Consider the following 21067-nt stretch of genomic DNA (forward strand, 5'->3'; position numbering starts at 1 on the left):
AGCAGCTGTTTACAAGTCTAATTGAATCTGCTTTTTTATATGCCCAAGTGCTTTTAAGGCCATAAAAGTAAGTGATCCCCATCAGAGTTGAATGGTGGCTAGGTGAAAGGCAGGGAGCTCTGTGCTTGGGGCTAGGAATAGCTGTCACTCTGCCAAGCTTTGTCTGGCTTTGGCCGTCTTCTGGCCTGCAGACTGGAGGGAGGGGATGAACACTCTTTGCAGAGGCTGGGGGCACACACAGGTGTCATGTGACAGAGCCTTGCCAGTTGTAAAGGGTTCCTGGTGGAGCATTTTGTGAGCAGCTGCTCTCTTCGGTCAGCGGAAGTCGGATTAAAGTGGTGAAAGCTGCAGTACAATCCTGAATGTGTCAACTTAGACTTAAACCCAGCTGAGTCCAGTGAAATCGGTGCCCAGGAAAGTACACACTGATTTATAGCTTCAGCCTCTCTTTCATTCTGGGGAGAATGACACATACTCCTTGTGGTGGTAGTAGTAATAAATGTTCAGGAGAGAAACTGCCTTGCTTCATTCCTGTTGATGGCCACATTTCCAATTTGCTTTAAGTGATTACCTCAGCTCTCAAAATCTCCATTGTTAATTGTTTGGTTTTTTCCTCCCATAAGAATGCAGTTGGCTGGCTTTATCAGAACCCGTTTTTTTCTTGTTGCCCGCTTCAGTCGATCGTATCTCTCGCAGTGCTTTGTCATCTTCCTCATGGTACCTTCAAGTTGGTGCTTTCTCATTAAATTAAAGTATGTTTTGCATTTATAGCATAGTTTGCATATGTCCATTAGGATGGTCCTGGATGCAGCTGCTCAAGTCCTGAGACCAGTTCATGAGACAGGTGTGGAAGCAAGGTTGCAAGGGGGTCTTTGGGAGACCAAACTAACTCAGAAGAGCATGGCTTGGGCCTTGGTGTGTCCCTTGTTGTCTTTGCGTATGATAGAATTTGCCATCGAAAGGAGTCTCGGTTTTGCTGCTGTTAGACAAGTTCTCATTATTTGAGGAAAACTAGAACTGTACTTTGCATGTCGTATGGTACTGAAGTGTTAATTTTCTAGGGCACTTTTCTGGTTAAATATATTAATTTTAGGTTTAAGGCAGAAGAAGAAGGGGAAGACCAAATAGGAGAGGATTAGATTCTCAGGGAAATTCTGGATTTCTTTCCCCTGATGTCTGTCTCTTCTCTCTCCCCCCCCTTGATGCAGAACTTTTTGATCCTTGATGAGATTTCTCAGCTTGGTCCGCAGCTCAAAAATAACAGTGAGAACCTTCTTCTTCATGCACAAGACCTGACATGCTCCTGGTCCAAGGTAAGCACCGTTTTATTTTGGAATTTTAAGACAGCAGTGGTGCATTCATAAAACCAGCCTCAGCAAGGAGGCATAGGTTTATCCAGGAACTGAAAATGCACCCCAGTCCAGCGGCCCAGTTGCAGGTGGATGAAATGGGGCGCAGGGGTGGGGTGGCTACTTTCAGGGGCCAGGCCCCACTTGGTGAGTTAAACAACATCTTTGGGAAGTGCCCTGTTTAAAATCATGGTCTCAGACTTACTCAGCATAGCCCTGGCCCCATTTATGGAGATCAGAATGAATGGCATTTTTATTTTTCCAAAAACTGTGTGAAATGATTTGGAACCCCTAAGCGTGCTATGCAAAAGCTAAAGTTCTTGATAAATATCTCAGAACACCTCAATCAGAAAGGTTTGCATTTTTTGCCCATTGGACTCCAGGGTGACTTCACGCTAAAGGAAATGAGAGCAGTGTGGCTGGTGGAACAGCATCCCATAATTTAGTTGGGAAAAGAATTCAGTGCTCACTTGGTTCTGAACCCACAATCAGATTAGTGGTGATACCAATCCATAGAATGATTTATGTAAGATTTGCCACCTAAATTAAATATTTGATCTGTTTTATAGAGCATGTAGGAGTTAGTCCAGGGATGAAGAAGACTCTTTCAGGTTGCAGACATACAGCACAAAATGAAGATAATTCAAACATGGAAAAGGAAGAAATGTGCAGAATGGAACAATTCTGCTCTCAGTGGCATTAAGCCCCCCCAAAGGGGACACAATCCTTCAGAGAAGTGTGCTTGAGCCTTTTGCTATGAGCAGATTTATGGGTAGTGGATTCTGTGTTGGATTGTGAGAAGCAATATAGAGACGAAAGGGATAGAGAGAAAGCCAGTGTGACGTGGTGGGGAGATGGATGGACTGGGACTGGGGAGTTCTGGCCTTGGGTCTCTACATTGTCCCCACTCTGAGCCAGTCAGGCATTCTCAGCCTAGCCTACCTCCCTGAGTTGTTGTGGAGATAAAATGGTGAGGAGAATTATGTAAATTGCCTTAGGTTCCTTGTAAGATGGAAAAAAGGCAAGCTATAAATATAATCAGTCGTTCAATCAATTAATCTGCACAACAGTAAATCCACAAAGAGGGCATGGCTCCTCCTTGGATGCAGCTTCCCTTGTTAAAATATACAAGAAAGATTCAGACACTAATAACATGCTAATTTCAAAGTATATTTAGTGCTAGATGTTATGGCCTCTGCCCTCCTCACTAGAGGTCTTAGTTTGGAATGCTGGGAGATGAAAATTGCTCTGCAGGAAAAAAAACAGACTTGTGAGTGGTATAAAACTTATGAATTATCTTCCAGTTTAAGGCCATTCGTTCTAAGAGTTCTGAATTGGTAGATCCAGAAGTTTTCTTTCCTGTCAAGCATACGGCAGTGGCCTTTGTTTATTCAAGCGGAAGCAATTTCAAGTTTGAGGGACTTTGTGCAAATGAATTAAAAAGTCTTGCAATAGGCTGCTGTAGCTTCTTTTTCATGTGCTTCGAGGTTTATAGAATCTTGTTCTAAGATCCTTCTCAGTTTTTCCTATATATTGTTCATTATAGTTTTTTAAACATTCAATTAAAAAAATCACATCAGAGGAAGAGCATGTTATTGATTGTGTAATGTAATAAGAACATGCTTATTATTCATTCATTCACATATTTATAGGCTGCCTATAACTTCCAAAAGCGCTTCCTAGGTGGCTTCTTAACCACAAATCTGCAATTTTTACCAAAAACCTAGATCAGCCTGTGGCAAGACATCTCCTGTCCTTAATATGCAAGATACGACCGTACTGCCACTTACTAAAACTAGCTCTGGCAAGCAGTTCCTAAGCAGACTTTTCCTCCAGCATACCAGATCTCTTGGACAGTTCTAGCCAGGTTGGGTGAGATTGGAGCACCTCTGTCATGAAATATTTCCTTTTCCTTTCTTTCTTTCCGCTCAGCCAACCGTGTTCTGAAGTGCAGAATTATATCTATATCACATTCCCAGCTGGCTGAAATAGGAATTCTTACAGTGAATCCAATATTATCTTTAAAGGGAAAACGGGCATTCGGTCCCACGGTTGTGTGGCACTCACTCCAGCAAGTACAGAAATAACGGGCGAGTGCTGCCATCTTGAGGTAATTGGGTTGAAGAAGAGAGAGGCTCCCCATGTTTCAATCTACTTGGGACCACAATGGAGTAGGGTTATAGAGCAAGGATGGACAGACTTCCGTTTTTCTGGACTTACCCTTTTTTATTTTACTAGAAGATTCACAACCAAAGCCTGGTGTAAAGGACATGTACTGGGAATTCAATAATTTTGAGCTCAAAAATAAGTTCTGACTACTAGAAGGAAATGGAAGTCACAGTCCTTCCACAAAAATCTACTCCTGGTTACCCAAAGCTTTCTTAATTTCAGCAGCCTAATTTAGGGTGGGAAGAGAGTTCATTTGTTCTGCGCTTCAGAACATTGTTGGCTGAACAGGTAATCCTGTATAGCAGCAATCCAATTGTTTTATTATATGTGGTGCAATTTGAGGAGTGTGAATTCTAATATATTGATGTTGCAGAATCAACAAATGCTAAATATATCTAGGTTTCACTGTGGCTTTCCAGTGATACTGTAAAAAACTGAAGCAAAGCTAATAGCCATAGACTGCTTTGTGTTTAGTTGAACTGGGCTTGGAGATGGGTCAGCACAGTTGGAGGTCGTGAGTAGGAGGGATGCCCTGTGGAGGCAGACGGGAAAATCTAAAGGTAGCAGAAAGAGCAGGAGGTGAAGGTGGCTGAGGTGCCACACTGAACGTGCTGAACGGAAGCTTCAAGAGCCTTTAACTAATGCTGTCTTGCACTCCTGGCTTGAATATGGACTTGCTCGAAGACGGAACCTTGTAGCAATGTATTAAAGTGGTGGCATTTCTTTAAAAAGGGAACGGAATTTGATAAATTGCAACTGCTGGACAGCTGCAACAGATGAAATGCGGGAGGGATTGACTTTTCTCTTCCTGCTTTACTGCAAATTAGAAAGATTTTATGTTGAAACTATGTGAAGAAGCTATATATACAGACAGACTGAGGGTTTTATTGTGATTCTTAACATGCTTATTTGAAATGAATGCTGATAATTGCAATGAATGCTACTTCAAAGAGTATGTTATTATTTCAATTACAGTACCTTTACTTTAGTTTCAGTAAGATAAAGGGTAATGTGTAGAAGATTTTGGGGAGGCCCAATAACTTGGTGGAACAAGAAAGTACTAAGATTGCGGTCGGAATGTAGCAATTCCAGGAGACGCAAGAGACGGGAGGTGGCAGGATGGTGGGCCAAGGAAGGATGGTGGGGAAACAGGCAGAAGCGATGAGATGGTCATGTCAGGTATTCCACATTCAGAGCCTGTATTGGCTGAACAGGATTGGAGGTTGCTGGAGTTCTCCAGGTGGAGGGCAGAGAACAGCCACAAGGACGCTGGGCCCTTATCACACCCAAGGACGCTGGGCCCTTTGAGTGTCAGTACCAGTTTGGAATTAACTAATGGTTTTCTTCACACATTTATAGACTCTGGACTCGCAGACTCTTCAAAACATTTCATTTACTGTCAGACCAGGAGAATTACTGATTGTGATTGGTCCTGTGGGAGCAGGAAAGGTAAGTCAGTGCTTGGCTTTTTTCTATGGTAGAAGCTGTATTGGTGTTATATCCATGAATGATGAAGTCTAAAGTCAGCTAAATTCTGAGGCATGTGGAAAGTGGGGGAATGTTTCTCCCTTCTCCATCTTAGTGAGCCTATTGCTGCCTTAGTTCCCCAGTTTCTACACCTCTGACTTGAAGCATTTAGAACGGGATATTGCTGCATTTTGTAAAATTGAAACATGTAGACATGTGTTTGTTCTCTAATGTATGTTAGATTCCAAAGGGACAGGAAAGTCAGATAATTCTTGCAAAATACTTTTATGTGGGTTTTGCATCTATTACTCTGAGACCTGTTGGAGGTCACTCCAGATGAGCAACATCAGCATCTCTGCTGTAAATAATAGTTTTAGGAAAAAAAGGAGGTTAGCACCAGCTTTGTACATATGTATCTTGGCTTACCTTGAAATGCCATGGCTGAAGATTTCTTAGATTAAGTGACCATGGTCTAGACTGGGAAACTGAAGTTACCAGGAAATAAAACCATGCTTTGAAGTGGGATTTTGATTCATTTTAATCCTGGTAACCAGAGTTTCCTAAGTCGGACAGAGGGAAATCTAGGATTAATTGATCTAGGAAAAATTGCATTGCAGTGTGCCGTGGAAGGAAAGCACGGTGGGAAGAGGGCTCATGTGGGTGCAAGGCTTGTGCATATTTCAGATTAATAAGCCAAGGTATATCTGAAATGCGTGTGCGTGTCCTTGTGGCACACCGGTGCCTTGAGGAAAATAACCCTGAAGAAATGGATAAAATACTTAATGTATTCCGAAACTATCAAAGTGTGTGATAGCCCAATCTGTGCTGCTATGGCTCAGTGAAAAGGCTCTTATGTCTGCCACTAAAGCAACTTCTATATGCAAGGCCGTTGAGGAATCCCTGAGAAACTGTGGCTGTTGAAACTTAATGGCGCAAAGTTCTGCCTGAATTGGATGTGCTCTGTGTAAGTGCTCCTTTTCACTGTTCGTGACTTTGGTCTTCGATTCCATTCCCTGCTTGCCCCAAGCCCTTCTGTCTGGCATATGTGACCCTGCCCAGTTTGGCTGGTCATGGCGTAACTGGGATACCTCTCTTTCACACAAAGAGGAGAAACGATTCCCTTGATACTGGGCCCTGAATACTGGATGCGGCTTGCCATTGTTTAGCGGACCATTGCATGTGGATGGTCTTCTGGGAACGAAGGAAGGGGGGATGATTAATATGTTCAAAAGGAAGTGACTCTGGCATCGGGAGACTTGTGGGAGATGAGATAGTTGGGTAGAGGACACAGTGGTGGATGGTAACTATTGGAAAGTCTCTGAGGCTGATGCAAACCTTCTCAGTGACTTTAATAAATAGGTAAGAAACCTGTGGAGTGGAACATGCGAAGGAGGGAAACTGGAACTGAACCAACACAGCATGCAGTGTGGAGGCCAGTTTCTAATCTCTTCCTTTGATTGAAGGCATTATCTTTGTGCATAACAATACCAGTAGGACTTGCCGTTCATTTAGGTGTATATGTTTACATTTTTTAGTGTCACTGAAAAGCTAAACTTTATTCTCTCCCCTCTTTCCCCATCCTGTAATTTCAGTCTTCCCTCTTAAGTGCTATCCTTGGTGAACTCTCTCCAAACAAAGGCTTCATAGATGTTCGAGGAAGAATAGCCTATGTTTCTCAGCAACCATGGGTGTTTTCTGGCACTGTAAGAAATAACATATTATTTGGGAAAGAATATCACAAAGAAAAATATGAAAAGGTTCTAAGAGCCTGTGCTCTTAAAAAAGTAAGTGTTTTTCCTCTCCTGAATGAATGCTGAGTTGTACATCTTGCTATGGAAGAGTATTTTTCCTTTCCTGCTTTCTTGTATGGAAGTGAATATTCGTAAGGCAGTAAATAGCTTTGTTGCTTACTGAATAACAAGATGGAAGTGTAGTCTTGTTAGATTAACCATGCTTGCAAGCATCAGAAAATAAACCGGCACTAGACATCCTTTATGCTATTTATGTCAGCTCTTGTGTTGTCTTGGGTACAACCATGTTATTTAGCTAAGGACTGTCTGCACAATCCCTATGGCTTGATGGTGTGTGTGTTTGTAGATGGATTTTGAAGTATATGTACACATACACACACAGAGAGATCAATGTGCCTTCAAACCTTAGATTTCAGGTGGGATATAAATCTAAGGCAAATTACAAAATTGGATTACTGGGTTAGAAAGGGAGCCATTTTTGACATTGGTCAATTCAGGTAGAACGCAGGCAGAGTACAAAAGAGATAATCGAGATGTATGGGCATACATAAATTGCTCAATAATTTACAAACATTTACCAAATAAAGTAACATCTTGGAATTTTTAGATCGGCTGCAGAACAAATTCATTTTCATGAGCAAATGAATGGAGAGAAGTTTAATATGGTCACTGTAATGGATGTTTGTTCAAAATGTTTATTCAAATGGCTGGTCTAATGTACATTGTTACAACCTTTCAAAACATATCCCCTTGATATTTAAAAGGATAAATTAAATCCTGCAAAAAATGATGCATGTTAAGTATCTTTCCAATTGCCATGATTGAAGGGGGAAGTTGTAAATGCGAGAAGTATTACAGCCCCTAAATAGTGCTGTTCGTTCTTACGGCTGGTATATCTTTTTGAAAAATGCTTCAGAGCATTTCACCTATGCTGAGAAGACCCTTTTCTTTTAATTTGGCAGGTGTGATTTAGAAGGATGGTAAGCCACTTTAGCTAAAGGACAGATACATTTCTTGGCAGCTTGAAAAAAGTATTATGCAATACAACCAGTCCATGGCATGTTATGATGCCACTATCAACAGCAAGATAGATGAAAAGAAGACAGTTTAAAAGCTTCTGCAAAACATGCTTGTTTTTCTTTTTAAGTACAGTGGGTGCCCTAATCTTCTGTGGCAATATTGAAAGATAGATCTTTTTCTAAAATTCAGATCCCAGTTCTCGTGAGTTTATAGAGTATAAAACATGTTTTTTGAAAGTGAGTGAAAATTTCACAAAGCCTTAGGAGCTTAATAAACTGTTCTTTTTAGCGTGGTGTCCTATTACTTCCACCTGAAGCTCTTCCATGAATGAACATGCACATGATTTTTAAAAGGGGAGGTCTTAGAAATATTATCTAGCTTACAAGATGTATGGATGCTGTACCTAAGGATGTATGGATGCTGTAAAATCCATTCTGTTTTGTGGATTGTAAGACAACTTTCAGTCTATTGTCTGTTCACTGACAAAATTGAAGTGTGCAAAATTGCATTTGTGTAAATTCAGGGTTGTGCAAATTCGCATTCCCCAAAATGTACAAATCTACTCCCCCAAATCCTTTAGTCTATGGAGGAAATGCACATTTTTGAGCTTTTAAAATTATATAATATAAAATTAGTCAGTGTGAAATTATGAAAAATAAAAGGTCCACAAGTCTGTAGAATGTTTGAATCAGGAAAAGCCAATCTGTAGAATCCATGGGTTTGATTCTTAGCAATCTGAATTTATTTGAGAGAGTTCCAGAAAAACATCTACTTCTGCTTCATTGACTATGCTAAAGCCTTTGATTGTGTGGATCACAACAAATTGTGGCAAGTTCTTAAAGAGATGGGAGTACCAGACCATCTTATTTGTCTCTTGAGAAACCTATATGCGGGTCAAGAAGCAACAGTGAGAACTGGACACAGAACCACTGATTGGTTTAAAATTGAGAAAGGAGTTCGACAAGGCTGTATACTGTCGCCCTGCCTATTTAACTTATATGCAGAGCACATCATGAGAAAGGCGGGGCTAGATGAATCATAAGTTGGAATTAAGATTGCGGGGAGAAATATCAACAACCTCAGATGATGCAGATGATACCACTCTAATGGCAGAAAGTGAAGAAGAACTAAAGAGCCTCTTGATGCAGGTGAAGGAGGAGAGTGCAAAAGTTGGCTTGAAACTCAACATTAAGAAAACTAAGATCATGGCATCTGGTCCTCTCACTTCCTGGCAAATAGATGGGGAAGAAATGGAGGTAGTGACAGATTTTATTTTCTTGGTCTCCAAGAGCACAGCAGATGGGGACTGCAGCCAAGAAATTAAAAGACGCGTGCTCTTGGGGAGGAAAGCCATGGCAAATCTAGACAGCATACTAAAAAGCATAGACATCACCCTGCCAGCAAAAGTTCGTATAGTCAAGGCTATGGTTTTCCCAGTTGCAATGTATGTCTGTGAAAGCTGGACCATAAGGAAGGCTGAGTGCCGAAGGATTGAGGCCTTTGAACTGTGGTGCTGGAGGAGACTCCTGCGAGTCCCTTGGAGTGCAAGGCGATCAAACCGGTCAGTCCTGGAGGAGATCAACCCTGACTGCTCTTTAGAAGGCCAGATTCTGAAGATGAAACTCAAATACTTTGGCCACCTAATGAGAAGGAAGGACTCCCTGGAGAAGAGCCTAATGCTGGGAACAATTGACAGCAAGAGAAGAAGGGGACGGCAGAGGATGAGATGGCTGGATGGAGTCACTGAAGCAGTTGGTGTGAGCTTAAGTGGACTCTGGGGGATGGTGGAGGACAGGAAGGCCTGGAGCAATGTTATCCATGAAGTCACGATGGGTCGGAAACAACTTTGCGACTAATTTAATTCCAGTGATAAGTTCTCTAAAACTCCATTGAGTATATGGATTCCTATATGCCAGTAATTTGTTGTATTTTTATAAATGCTATAGAGTAGTATGATACTATCTGGTGTTACAGCTCTACTAACAGAAAACATATGTCAATGAATTAAAAATAGGGGATTTTGTCAATTTCCATTCACCTCACCCATAATCTGCTCCAAAATCAAAATATCCAGATGTGGTGGGGTACAGGAGAAACACCTAAAAATAATCTCTCGGATTCCACTGATGGATGGAGTCTGCCATGTTAAAAAGGTTCTTCTTTTCAGCAATTACTTCATCTTTTCCATCTCATTTATTTTTAGTGATTAAAATGGATATCATTAGGATTTTTGTAGAGCTTGGGAGTGTTCACAGTGGGCAGCATCCAGCAGCGTCATTCTGCTAGTATAAATTACGTTGCACTAGCAGAAATGAGGCTCTGAACTAGGCGCTGAGGGGGATCCAACTAAAGTTAAGCTTTAGTTTCAGAAGTGTGGGTCATCTGATCCCAACGTGTTCTCCTTGCACAAGGGGGCAGCGCTAATTTGGGAGAGAGGGAAAGATGGCTCTGGCCATTCAAGCCATCTGGTATCACTGCTCGTCGCCATGCCCACCTGGCGTCAACCGCTCCCTAGCGAGGACCTTCAGCCCAGCATTTCCACCACGTTGTGCTGTGTGTGGTCTTTCCAGTTAGGGCTGCTCTGAGCCAACTGGGCTCCAGTGTCTCCGCCAGGAGGGTCAGGCTGAAGCTCTCTGGGCAGTTTACAGGGGTCTGGTTAGTTAGTTCCTGTGGTTACAAGAAAGTGACCAAGCAGTGATCCCCCCCGCCCCCCCATCTTGGAACTGTCAAGGGATAAATACAGTTCAGGCAAAATATATAATTTTAATCGCTTCTTCTGTTTTAATAGGATATGGAGCTGCTGAAAGATGGAGACTTGACAATGATTGGAGACAGAGGAGCTACCCTGAGTGGAGGGCAGAAAGCTAGAGTTAATCTTGCCAGGTAAAGTGGGGCTTATTTTCTGAGGCAGAGTTCTGCTTGCAGAATAGCTGAATTGATGGTTACTTGGTGGAAACACTTTCTGATTAGAAGTGAGTGACAGTAGTAGTAATAGTCATAATCTTTATTGTTGTTTTATTAAAAATGGATACACTGTTTATTCATATTCAGTTCACAGTAGTAAACACAAATTTAAAACGATATCAACATCAAACAAATTTTAAACAATAACAAGATAGTGACATTAAGCAATATAAAACAGCAATCAAACAATAAACATGAAAATAATCTAGCACAAAACAGCAGACCAGAGCGTAGCAGACCAGTGATTCAATGACTTCCTGAAAAGAAAGAGGTTTTAATCTACTTTTGAAAGAGAAGCAGCTGAATATTCCTTGGCTGGAAAAAGTCCAGAATATCTCCGCTGCTGGGAAGGCGCTGCTCCTGTCGGAGACTGTGCATGTTCCAAAGCAGGCATTACCTCAAATCTGTGTCAAGCAGCTGTGCCATTTTCATTTGATTTTAGAATAGGTACTGGGCCTCCAAAACTGGGACCCTCGCTCGTGGGCAAGAGGGCTCTAAAGATTTGGATAGGGCCCCTTATATCTGTTTCAGCAGAAATGAAAAGAGATATAGGTGCTAGGTGAATCACACACCTGTTTTGGCTCCTGGTTTGCCTGTAAAATGGAATTTGGGATAGGATCTGATCCAAAAGCACAAATGCCATGAAAGCCCTTATGGAAGGAAATGGTCCTTGAGATGAATCAGGATCTAGGATGGTTTAAGCCTCGTACTTTGAAGCAGGCTTGGAGATACCTGCAGGTGAGACTTGTCAGTGTCAGTCTTCACCTGTCAGCAAGCAGGAAGTTGCATTCTGCATGAGCAGAAGCTTTAGAACTGCCTTCAGAAGAAACCCTACAGAGTACATTATGGTGGTCTAGCCTATAGTATATTGTTAGCACTTGGGTATCTGGCTATGGGGAAAAAGCTTGAACAATTTTAATGACAGCTTCCAGTGTGAGATTCAGAATAAGCTGCATTACAGAGGATGACATTTAGGTATGCAAACACTGATGAAGCTCAGAGGTAGAGCATTTCCCTCAACTGAGATCCTAGCTCCCTGCAAATTATGGTTTGGTAGCTAAGTGGGAATTTATACTCCCTCCCCCCCTCCCTCTGTGGAGCAAATTAACTTGCCTGCCACCTCATACAAGCTTGGAAGCTCTCCAGTGCCAAAATTTGTTAGCACCAGGATGTGAGGAGCAGGGATCTATGAGGAGCACCAGGATCAGGGGTGGAAGAGGTGGATGGAGATCTTGGGGAGATGCAGTAGGGCCAGAGGTTCAAATAGCAGAGGCAAAGTGGAGTCTGGACAGGAGGCCCAGGTGCAACTTGGGTGAGAGAGGCCGGACTGGAGGTAGCCTGACCTAGTGATCTGGGCCATAAAGCAGCCATCCCCAAACCTCTTCCTGCTGGTTTCTCTGTTTGTGGTGGCTTGAATCCCTGCCAACAACACAGGCTCAATACCCATCCGTGCAACTGTTTGCAAGCTGGACCAGCTGCCTTGCCTATCGAGCCACTGGGAGAGCTGTGCTGCTCTGCAGATCCTGGCAGAGCTGATCAAAGAAATGTGGCCCATTCCGCCAAAGGGATTCGGGTCTGCCACTTACTCGTCATCTCACAGCACTCTGAAGCCAAAGCTGAAACCTGAACATTGCAAGCCAAGTTTGAGGGCGAGGCGTTGTATGGGAGGAGGCAGACGGAGCGTTCACTTCAGTAGCCAGTGGGGTTTATTTTATGACTCAAAAGGACAGAGTTTCTGCAGAAGGAAAATAAAGCCCAAACATACAGTGCAGACTCTCGGGCCAACGGAAACGTGCTTGATGCCATTCTGGATTCACCTTGGTGTTTCAAAGGGCGGTGCAGTCTTGCCACAGGGTCGGTCTTTACGAGCTGTGGCTTGGAAGAGTGATTTAGCAGCATTCCTCGTGTCCGTACTCTTGTTTTCACAACCATTCAGCTGGTATTTCTTTGCATGTCTTCAGAGCTGTGTATCAAGATGCAGACATCTATCTCCTGGATGATCCATTGAGTGCGGTGGATGCGGAAGTTAGCCGGCATCTGTTTGAAAAGTAGGTCCCTTTCTAGGTACTATCAAGGTTTCCATCTATTAATTGAGTCTCACAGTAGGTCTTCTTACGATCTTTGCTCTCTGTTGTTTTTTTAATCCGTGGCACTTCAGGAAGTTGTTTGAAGTGGGCCCTTTTGCAAAATGGTTGGTTGTGTCTAGTTAAAAAAAACTTAGAAGGCATTCATAAGTATGTTGTCATGGATGTAGGTCCATGGAGCTCAATGGAGACTGACTGACTGACTGACTGATTGATTTATAAAATCTGTATGCCATCTATTACTTCCTTCTCTGGACAGCTTACAACATTAATCAGAATAAAATAAATTAACTATTCCACGCTGGCTGAAAATCCAATAAAATACAAACAATAAAATCCAATTGGTACATATTAAAATATTGATCGAATAAAAAGGTCTTGACCTGTCACCAAAAAACATATAATGACAGTGCCAGGCAGACCTCTCTGGGGAGTGCATTCCATTGTTGGGGCGCCACCGCAGAGAAGGCCCTCCTCCGGGTACTCTGTCTCCTAATGTCTTTCACAGAGGGTTCCCGGAGGAGGGCTTCTGCTGCTGATCTCAGGGGGCGGGAGGACTTATAGGGAAAAAGGCGTTCCTTTAGGTATCCTGGTCCCAAGCCTTTTAGGGCTTTATAGGTAATAACCAGCACCTTGAATTGAGCCTGGACTTCAATGGGAAGCCAATGGAGCTGATAGAGGACTGGGTTAATATGAGAATAACGCCCAGTCCCTGACAGCATCTTGGCAGCTCTACTGAATTATCTGGACTGTCTTCAAGGGCAGCCCCACGTAGAGTGCGTTACAGTAATCTAAACGGGAAGTAACCAGTGCGTGTGTCACTGTTGCTTACCAGGCTATCCTATGCATGTTTAGACAGAGAAAATACAACAACTTCCAGCTGTCTGGGACATGCTGGGAATTGTAGGATAGTCACCAGTTTAGGGGCATCCTAAGCATGCATAGGATGACACCCTTAGTTCATAAATCATCTGAAACTCAACCTGCGAATTGGCTGGATGGTTAATTAAGTTTGCTTCTGCATATGAATTATACATTAGTTTTGAAGAAGTGATGTTGCTGAATATATGATGCGCATACATGTTGTAGAGGTGACGTGTGTGTGCATGCGCGTGTACCAAAAAGGGAAAGGAATGTCTCTTGCAAGATGGTACTTGAAATCTTCCCCTTTTGAATTATAGTTTGTCTGAATAACAAGTATATAGATGATTGTCATTTTCTCTGTGTTGTGGGAGATAGAAGCACAGTTAAAGGCTATAACATCTACTCAGGTATTTGTTTATAGTCTCCAAAATTTTGTTTCTGTAAGTACTTAATTTTTCTCAGTGTATTAATATTTTAGCAGTACAGCCAGTCCTCGCACTCTGTGCCTTTGCCACATGTGTAATACAGTGCTTACTCTTATGATAAAACTGGATTTCAAAGTTGATTCTAAAGTAGGAACGAAAAGATCTATTTCCAGCAGCGATTCTTTTGCATGTGTGTACTCATAAGTCTGTCCCCTTTCCACATTAATCTACCTATTACTTTTGTTTTCATCTGCATGAAAATTCAAATGCAGGCATTCAAAGAAATTGAAATAAAATTCCTCGGGAAACCTGAGTGTAAAGGACTTGCAGTAACACTTGGTGATGAATTTGTCTGTCTATTATGCTTTTACATTTTAAAAATAAAATAAAACTTGGATCTAGACAGTGCACAATGCTTCCTTACGTCCCAGTTAGGAAACCCTTGTGTATCCAACAAAGAGATGCAGGTGACAACACAGCCAACTCCTACGGTTCGGGCCATCCTTTTAGCGGGGTGTCTGTGCGGAGCTGTATCTCTCACAGAGAAATCATGTTGGCCTGAACACTTGCTGAATCTAGGGAAACAATGCCCTTTCTTAAACAAGGTGCGTCTCAAGTCCATTTTGTCATTTCAGGTCTACTGAAGTCACACTCTTTGGACTTAATCGGGGAAATAAACTCGCTCTGGGCTAAACATACATACACACAGCTGGTGGTGCTGGTCCGTGAGGCACAGGATCAGGCTAGAGCCACAGGGCACATGAGTCAGGACCGGTAAGTGGCTTTTTTATGCTGCAGCGGTCTCCCTTTCCAAGCTTTTCAGTTTTGCCTTTGCAATGAGATAACGTAGGGATGCTCGTGTGTGTTCCCGGAATTGGTTTTTAAATGTTATACAGGGCATTTCAGCTTTGGCACCGGCCATGCCAAAAGAACAGTGCCAGATACCGCTGGCACGTCGTTTAGTTTGAAAAGGCAATTGAAAGGCGGAAGGGCCACCCTTGTCCATTGTGCACGTTCGCAGCTTGCTATTTCAAATGATACGACCTCCTCCCTCCCTCCCTCCCTCTCCTTCTAGTTATAGTTGCAGCGTGCACAATACAGTAAAAAAGCCACTTACACGTTCAGTTCGAATTTAGCTCTAAGCTCTAGTTGTGTGTCCTCTTGATTTATTATTACTGAACTTCTTGCTCTGAGGAAAACAGGACTGCCTTGAGCTGTGTGGGTCACAACACTCACATAAGGAGCAGCTGTTCATAGGAGGGAGCCATGGAGCAGGGGGGGCTGCTCAGTTCTTCCTTCGCCTGCTAGTTCTCACCTGCCGAAGCCTTTCCACTTTGCATGCAGCCCGGTTTCCTCTGGGAAGGTCTGATACCAGAAATCAGCCTGGCTGGCTGGGGTAGACCTGGAAGGGTGGAGCGCCTCCCTCAGTCCTCCAAGTGCACTACTGCAGCTAAGAAGAGCTCCAGTATTGGTGCTCGCTTGGGTCACATCTCGTTCCACCCTTGGCACGTCGGGAGACGTGACTGAGGAGTCTGTTCATGCTTCCAGTAACTTTAATGGTGGCCCGCACAGGTCGAGGTGACTTGCGGCAGTGCGGGCCGCGTTGGCGTGGTCAGCAGGAGTTTGTGGCAGGGTGGGTTGATTTTTCAGTCACGTGTCTACTTTGCAATTCCTGCATTTCCTGAATAAGACTGCGACTAGGATCCGCTGCGGCAGAGTTGAGATAATTACTTGTGGTGAAATGAGGGCTCTGGACCGAGCTGGGCAACACGTGAATTGCTTTACTGGCAGTGCTGCTTTAGGCCGAGGCCAAAGCATCTGGAGGATCACCAGTTGCCTACCTCTGCATTAGACTATTTAGCATAGTCTTTCCCAAGGTGGCACCCTCCTTCCTTGGAAACAGTGGACCAAAACTTCCACCAGCCTTTAATCAGCACAGTGCATGAGATTTGGATACAAAGCACAAAATTGCTTAAGCCACCTCGAGAGATCTCTTTCCTTGAAAGGTGTCCTGGAAATACTTTTAAATAAGCTGTCCTAATTAAAATGAGCCTGTTGCAACTTGCAGTCTGAAATGTTTGGACAGACCAGATTGGAGGAGGCTGATCTAGGAAGAGAATCCCAAAATGGTCAGGCTCTTCTCCTAAAGGGTGTCCGAGAAATACTTTCAAAATCAGTATTATTATCATTAATAAACAATAGTAATAAGCAACCTCCCATAATTCAAAAAACAACTATCCTGCTTTGTACAAGAACTTTACAACAACATCAGGAGTTCGTTAATATCTGACTGGCCTACCTACTTCTCTTCCCAGCTTCACAGACTAGATTTCAAAAGCACCCCTTGGTACAGGGCCTGCCCATGGACAGCAGGTATATTGGAGTGATATAACTGTTGATCTGCAGTGCAAGCCTGTGCCTCCATTGTCAGAGAGGCTGAGCATCCGCTCTGGATTTTACTCTGAAATGTTGAGGAGCTACTTGTGCTGTTGATCCTATTTTAGGACAGGGGTCTGCTCCGTGGATGGCTCTTTTAGTGCTCAGAGTGAAATCCAGAGTGGTTACACAGCCTTACAGACACTGGATTCACCACTCTTTATGTGTTGGCCTCTAGTCAAGGCAAAAGGGTTTCTGTTATTAAGCATCTCTTAGGATTGCAGGAATATAGGTACAGATGCAACATAATTTAATATGACTAGGTTTAGGGCTCTGTGTTTTTTGTGTGTGGATTGCATGTGTAGGTTCCTCTGTATGGACTGCGTTGCTCAAATTTGCAGAAGACAAGCAAGACACAATTGCTAATAAGGTCGTCCTGAAACAGTCTTGGCTACTTGTCTCCAAGCCTGTGTTTGCCCCCAGGGTATCTTTGCTGGAAAGGCAAGTGGCGTGAAGCCAGGAGAGACACATTCAAGTCCACCTGTTCAGGTTGCTGCAGTTTGAGGCATGGGGATAAGTTGCCAATAAATGCTTGGGGAGATGACCCAAGCCAATAGCAAGTGGGTTTGTGTTATCTGTACCCCTGCCCTATTTCCTGGTTAAGCAATGTCATTTGGGAATGTGCATTTCCTCCTCCAAACCCCCAACATTGCAAAGAAATTTGTAAAGTAACAGGGATTTCTTTGTTGTGGTCTCTGTTCATCACACATTTGTGATGAACTGCAAGAGCCGCATTTGGGAAGTTTCCTCTAGCTAAGCCAAGAATCTTTGGCGGGAGCTTTAAGGGCTTGCGGTGTGTACCTGTCCAAGAAGGTTTACAGGTCTACCTTATATCATATGTTGTTTATTCTGTTTTAAATTCATTTTTCAATTTTTGGACTATTTTATGGTCTTTTATCGTATTGTCTCTTTTATAAACTGTTGCAAACTGCCTAATAAGCTTTGAAAGCTGGGTGGCATAGATATAAGAACAATAATCAACATCATCATTGCAGAGATGAATTCTTGTTCCACTGTTTTATTGATTATTAAGAAATGTTAGATACTAAAATACAGCAATATTCATTCTGCTCATATTTCATTGTGAGTGACTCAATCCCTTGCCTCACATTTCAAGATTTTTTAAGAAATAAAACATCCTAATGTTTTTTTAGAAAGTCAGAGTTTCACTCGATTTCATTCCTTCTGCAGGTGTATCTGTCAGGCTTTGCATAAAAAGCTGTGCATCTTAGTGACCCACCAGCTGCAGTATTTACAGGCTGCAAACCAGATCTTAATTTTAAAGGAGGTAGGTGGAGATAAGATTTACTCCAACAAGTTGGCAGTGTTTGGATTTTTATATTTTTGTGAAATACTAAAGCTGAAAGCTTTTAAAATAAAAGTAGAAATAATTATTTCAGCCATACGTTGGAAATACAAAGAAAACTGAAGTATTACAGTCTAACCTGCATACAATTTTAATTGTAATTTTAAAGAAAAAAATCTCTCATTTCTGCAATAAATCCTGCCTGTCTGGGCTGCAAGGAGGCTGGGTCAGATCTCTGGCTTCTTCTTCCGAGGTTTAAGCATTCACTCGAACCTCAGAGGGGTATAATAAGCCATCTTATGGTTCCTGGCACACTTTCTTAGATGGAAAGGGTGTAGTCCTGTTTCTCGTCTTGTCCCCGCAACTCCCAGTGCAGCCCCTCACGCTGCTCCAGAGGGTTCCCCAACTCTCCAGTGTGTGCTTTAGGAGGGGAGAAAGGGCAATTGTCAAAGGTCTTCTTAGCTCATTTCTGCTGGCGGGAGAGACGCCTAGTTCTGAAACAATGTAAAATGTAGAAGCTCTGTAGAAGTTAAGTAAGTTGATCCAAACTATTTCATACCAGAATCAGCCATCTTGCATATTAAGTGACTGCTATATTTTTTATGCCTAGGGTAAGGAGGTAGGGAAAGGTACCTACTCAGACTTCCTGAGATCTGGAATAGATTTTGCTTCCTTATTGAACAAACCCGAGGATGATGACCAGCTACCTGTTCCAGGAACTCCCAGTCACCAACTATCTAGGATCCGCACATTTTCTCAGTCCTCGATGTGGTCGATGGAGTCTTCGGTTCAGTCGCAGAAAGATGGTGCTGCAGAGCCTCCCCCTGTGAGTACACGGAATGTATATGGAACAACTTTTTTTTTTAATGATGTTCTTTAGCTGTAGATCGTGGGTGCTGTGGAGTTTTTGCATATTTTAGGACAAAGTTGCAAACATGAGACCACATTAAAGGTTCTTGAATGTTCCATTTGGGCAGCTATTATTACTATTCAATTGTTTTCATGGAATTTATATTTTATAGTTAAAATATTGCCTAGGATTGTAAACTGTAATTAGTGGATTGATTGGATAAAGCTTGACTTTACAGTAAAGAGTCAGAGACAATATTAACTTTGCATAGTTAGAACATTTTGTTTGTCAAATTACCTTCAGTGTGAGATTTCAGTATTTCAAGAAGGTGTCTATATATACAATTCTTTAAATGTAATTAAATGATTAAAATTATTATTCAGCTCAAATTATTTAATCTCTTGACAGACTGTTAATATTGACACATTGCAACAGGATTTTAAAAATTTACCTGGATGCCTTGTGCTTCCCTCACTTGGAAGAAGTTAATTAATCTTATATTTCTGACCTACATCAAAAATACGACTCAACAATACAATTTCTAAATTACTTCATAATCTCTGTAAGAATGAAAAAGATGTCATTTTATTATTTTTTTGTTTGTACCAGTCCTTTTAGATGAATGTCCAGGTCTCATTGACTCAGTGGTAGACATGTATAGGATTAACGGTTAAGTATCTGGTTTGAAAACTTTTTGTGTATTTTCTGAAGATTGTTCTAACTTAATTTTCTTATGCAGATGGAACCTGTCCTAACTGCATTGCCAGAAGAAACCCGTTCAGAGGGGAAAATAGGATTTAGCATTTATAAGAAGTATTTTGCTGCTGGGGCAAATTATTTTATAATTTTTATACTATTCTTTCTCAGTGTTTTGGCACAGGTAAGATATTTGGCATCACAAATTAAAATATTATTGATGATTTATGCTTATAGCATTTTAGTGTATTTAACTTCCCAGCGTGTGTTTATGTATGTGATGTGAAATGGTATAATATTTTCAAATGTATTAGAGTTTTTTTCCTCCTTTGAATGAAATTGCTCAGATTATAAATGAGCTAGAGGCTTATTTAGTCTGAGTAATTTAAATAGGACTTCACCAAGCTGAATAGTTTTATATATAATGGAATATACGACTTGGAATCCAGATACCGACCAAACTGCTTGTGCTTTGAGGTCATCTTAAGAGGTACCGACTTGAGGTTGCCCAGATGCCAACCACATGCCCCATTCGTGGATTTTTTTTCCTAAAAGAGGCCTGCCTGGCCCCAGCTTTGCTACACTTTCAGTGTTAGGCACACTGACTTTCATGAGTTCAAACTTTATCTGAAAGTTATGCTTACCTTTAACTCCATCTTGTGCTTTATTCAGGTGTTTTATCATGCTTTTGTAAGTTGCCCTGAATGCTTTACTGTTCTTTGCTCAACAGAGAAACATGGTATAATGAATACATAAATAATATTTGCATAAGGGTAGACCCATCCAATACAGCAGTTTCCCAGATTTCAGTGTGCTAAGAAACAGGTGATTCAGGCTTTCAATTCTTGTTCATGTTTATAGTGCAGTGTGTGAATGTGAGTTACACACTTTCTCCTCGGGTGTAACTCAGAACTTTGTTTGGCCTGGCCATACATTTGTACTTCTGACTTGGTCTTGCTGCAGAACTCCATGTCAGTCCGTTGCTTTCTAAAAATAAAAAAAAGAAGCTTTTGTAACCTCCCCTGGAAAATGGCACAGTAATGCCTCTTATTGCCAAGACAGGCAAAGGGCTATTTAGAAGCCTGGGATATTTATAAGAAGGTGCCGCTGATCCTGTATATGGCAGCTTTCTCCAACTCGGTGTCTTTTCGTTGCATTGGTCTTCAACTCCCAGAGCCTCACAAATCTGGAGGGCACTGGGTTGGGGAAGGCTGCTGCTCAGATTCCTGTGTCCTGCATTCTTTCTTTTTTTCTGCCCATTCCCCCCTCTTTTTTTTAATGCTTCTCGAGAAAAAATACTTGCACTTTTTGGCACATTTCCTAGTCTGTTTTCTTGTTTATAGTTATTGAAAACATTTGCTATACTTCCTTTTGGCCAGAAAAAGGCCCCAAAGGCAGTGTACAATGGGTGAAATGGCTTGACAGTTGAAACTGGGGAATGGTTTAAAACAAAACTGAAAAGCCTTTGTTTCACTTTGTTAAGGTTGCCTATGTGCTTCAGGACTGGTGGCTTTCTTACTGGTAAGCTATTCGTTCTTTTTGTATCATTCAGTGGATCACTTTAAAATGGGAGTTCTCTAAGGGAGTGTAGAATCTGGAAGTCCTTCTGAGACAGCAGGAAAGAGCATGCTTCATGCTTTCAAAGGGGGTTCTTGTGACTCCCCCTGTTAACATATTGCTTTGAGT

At 42.1% G+C, this 21067-nt stretch overlaps 1 protein-coding gene across 7 annotated transcripts in view; it reads left to right on the forward strand.

The window, feature by feature from the left end:
- ABCC4 (ATP binding cassette subfamily C member 4) overlaps positions 1 to 21067 on the forward strand; it is a 166134-nt gene that overhangs the window by 28247 nt on the left and 116820 nt on the right. For all 7 annotated transcript variants that reach the window (XR_006415474.1, XM_044437824.1, XM_044437822.1 and 4 more), the window contains 9 exons: positions 1209 to 1313; positions 4878 to 4967; positions 6578 to 6769; positions 10545 to 10639; positions 12682 to 12768; positions 17721 to 17817; positions 18446 to 18661; positions 19425 to 19565; positions 20865 to 20902. Coding sequence is in view for 6 of the 7 variants with exons in the window: in XM_044437824.1 (XP_044293759.1) it covers positions 1209 to 1313; positions 4878 to 4967; positions 6578 to 6769; positions 10545 to 10639; positions 12682 to 12768; positions 17721 to 17817; positions 18446 to 18661; positions 19425 to 19565; positions 20865 to 20902 (1061 nt within the window). In the remaining variant the exon portion in view is untranslated. The remainder of the gene's footprint in view (positions 1 to 1208; positions 1314 to 4877; positions 4968 to 6577; positions 6770 to 10544; positions 10640 to 12681; positions 12769 to 17720; positions 17818 to 18445; positions 18662 to 19424; positions 19566 to 20864; positions 20903 to 21067) is intronic.

This window comes from Varanus komodoensis, unplaced genomic scaffold (assembly GCF_004798865.1).
Source record: "Varanus komodoensis strain SLA01 unplaced genomic scaffold, ASM479886v1 scaffold31, whole genome shotgun sequence".
Taxonomy (NCBI): domain Eukaryota; kingdom Metazoa; phylum Chordata; class Lepidosauria; order Squamata; family Varanidae; genus Varanus; species Varanus komodoensis.